Source organism: Otolemur garnettii, unplaced genomic scaffold (genome assembly GCF_000181295.1).
Source record: "Otolemur garnettii isolate 467f Iridium unplaced genomic scaffold, OtoGar3 scaffold00022, whole genome shotgun sequence".
Classification (NCBI taxonomy): Eukaryota; Metazoa; Chordata; class Mammalia; order Primates; family Galagidae; genus Otolemur; species Otolemur garnettii.
The window spans coordinates 1,559,542-1,561,637 of NW_003852417.1; the positions used below are offsets into that span (position 1 = coordinate 1,559,542).

The window sequence follows — 2,096 nt, forward strand, 5'->3', positions numbered from 1 at the left end:
CTCCTGCCTCTGCCTCCCAAGTAGCTGGGACCACAGGCACCCGCCACAACGCCCGGCTATTTTTTGGTTGCAGCCATCATTGTTGTTCGGCAGGCCCGGACTGGATTCGAACCCGCCACCTTAAGTGTATGTGGCTGGCACCTTAGCCACTTGAGCCACAGGCGCCGAGCCTAACTTCTTAATGATTTACTACCAACCTCTATTTGCTGAATTCTCAAATTGGAAATTAAGTCCCAACGAGCTTCTCCATTTTTGTCATATCCTCTGAAACCAAAGCCTGCGGCATTATTAATAGCATCAGCTGTAGTAAAGAAAAAAAAAAACAGGATTAAGAACCTCTGTTAAGGATCTACCATATTCTCCAAGAAGGTGTGTGTTACTATATGTTATTTTTTAATTTTTATGTTTTTTTGGCACAGAGTCTTACTTTGTCACCCTCAGTAGAGTGCTGTGCTGTCACAGCTCACAGCAACCTCAAACTCCTGGGCTCAAGCAATTTTCTTGCCTCAGCATCTCAAGTAGCTGGGAATACAGGCGCCTGCTACAATGCCCAGCTAGTGCTCTGTTGCAGTACAGCTGGGGCAGGGATTAAACCCTCCACCTCGGTATATAGGGATGGTGCCCCACCCACTGAGCCACAGGCGCTGCCTGAGGCATAATATTTTCCTTTTAATTTTTTCTTTATTGGCCCACTAGAACCCACTTTATGTATATGCATCCAGAATTTATTTTCTAATCCTTTTAACTACTATGTTCGATCAGCCAATTTTACTCTATATATCTGATGTATTAAGCCGCAAAGGAAGTTTCTACCTCAAATGAGCCCTTTTCTAATCAACTGAAAAAGTGTTTATAATTGATGCTATCTGTGTCATGACCAAAAAATAAATTTAAATCCAGCAAAATCCAGCAAAATAACACGCTTACATGGACATGTACCCTAAATTGTTTCATGGCTTATTAGCGGCTCTGAGTACATCAAACAAGACTTTAACAGATCACACCTTGGGGAAAAAGGAATAAACAAGCAAGATTCATCCCCTTGTCAGGTTTAATGAGGTCAGCAGACTTTGGTCAAATAAATATGAGCCTTTAAGATAATCCTATCAATACAGTAGAATTCATGTTCAAGAGAATTAAAAATCAAATCTATTAACAATATGGGGTACAGCCCCTGCCCCCAACAGTGGCCAGAGAACACCTTTCTCCCTGCGGCTGCCACCATGTCCCATCTCTGACTGACCCAGGGTGTGGTCAACAGTGATGCCCTGGGGAAATCAAGGTTCCATGTACCTGTCCCCCCAACTCTCATCAACAGCTCACTTGTTCCCTCAGGGAACCCAACTCCCGAGAGAGCTATCAAGTTGCCATTAATATGAAGGTAAATTTAATAATGTGTGATTCTAACAACTGACCATTAACATCAATTTAAATCTTAAACTGTCCCTACATGGCTAAGACAATGTTTTTAAAACTTGAGTTAAAGGGAAAAAACTACTCATATCTCAAGAAATCATTTTGAGAACTGGTGAAGAAAAGAGGGCAGAGCCACAGGAATGAGGAGACCTAGAGCTCTGATTCCTTTTTTGAGAAAGCATGAATTAACAAATTAAATCCTACACAGTCTAGGTAGCTGCTCAGTATCACCAAAACTTAGAAATGCATATGTGGACACTGACATCAGCAAGGTAAGCATCCACAGGACCCAGAAGATACTTACATTGTTCTTTTTAAAATGATCATCAAAATGCAAAAATGAAATTAAAGAATTTGCAAACTCTTAGATTCCCAAAAACATATTTTTGGACTTCCAAAGATCATTAAATTCCAATTTGAGGACCAAGAAGTCAGTGGGGGCTAGGAGAATCACTTGAACCTAGGGTTTGAAACCACCTTAGGCAACAGAGCTTGCCTCTGTTAAAAACAGAAAAAAATTAGCTGGGCATGATGGCACATGCCTATAAGTCCCAGCTACTCACAAGGCTGGCAATAGGATTGTTGAGTCCTGAAGTGTGAGGCTACAGTAGCTATGATGATGCCACTGCACTCTAGCCTAGGTAAAACAGCAAGACCCTGTGTCAAAAATTTAAAAAGTC

The 2,096-nt window shown here is 41.5% G+C and overlaps 1 protein-coding gene across 1 annotated transcript in view; it reads right to left on the reverse strand.

Annotated features, from left to right (window-relative positions):
- MBOAT2 (membrane bound O-acyltransferase domain containing 2) overlaps window positions 1–2,096 on the reverse strand; it is a 127,470-nt gene that overhangs the window by 13,650 nt on the left and 111,724 nt on the right. The window contains exon 9 of the mRNA XM_003787377.2: window positions 198–301. Within this exon, the coding sequence (XP_003787425.1) occupies window positions 198–301 (104 nt within the window). The remainder of the gene's footprint in view (window positions 1–197; window positions 302–2,096) is intronic.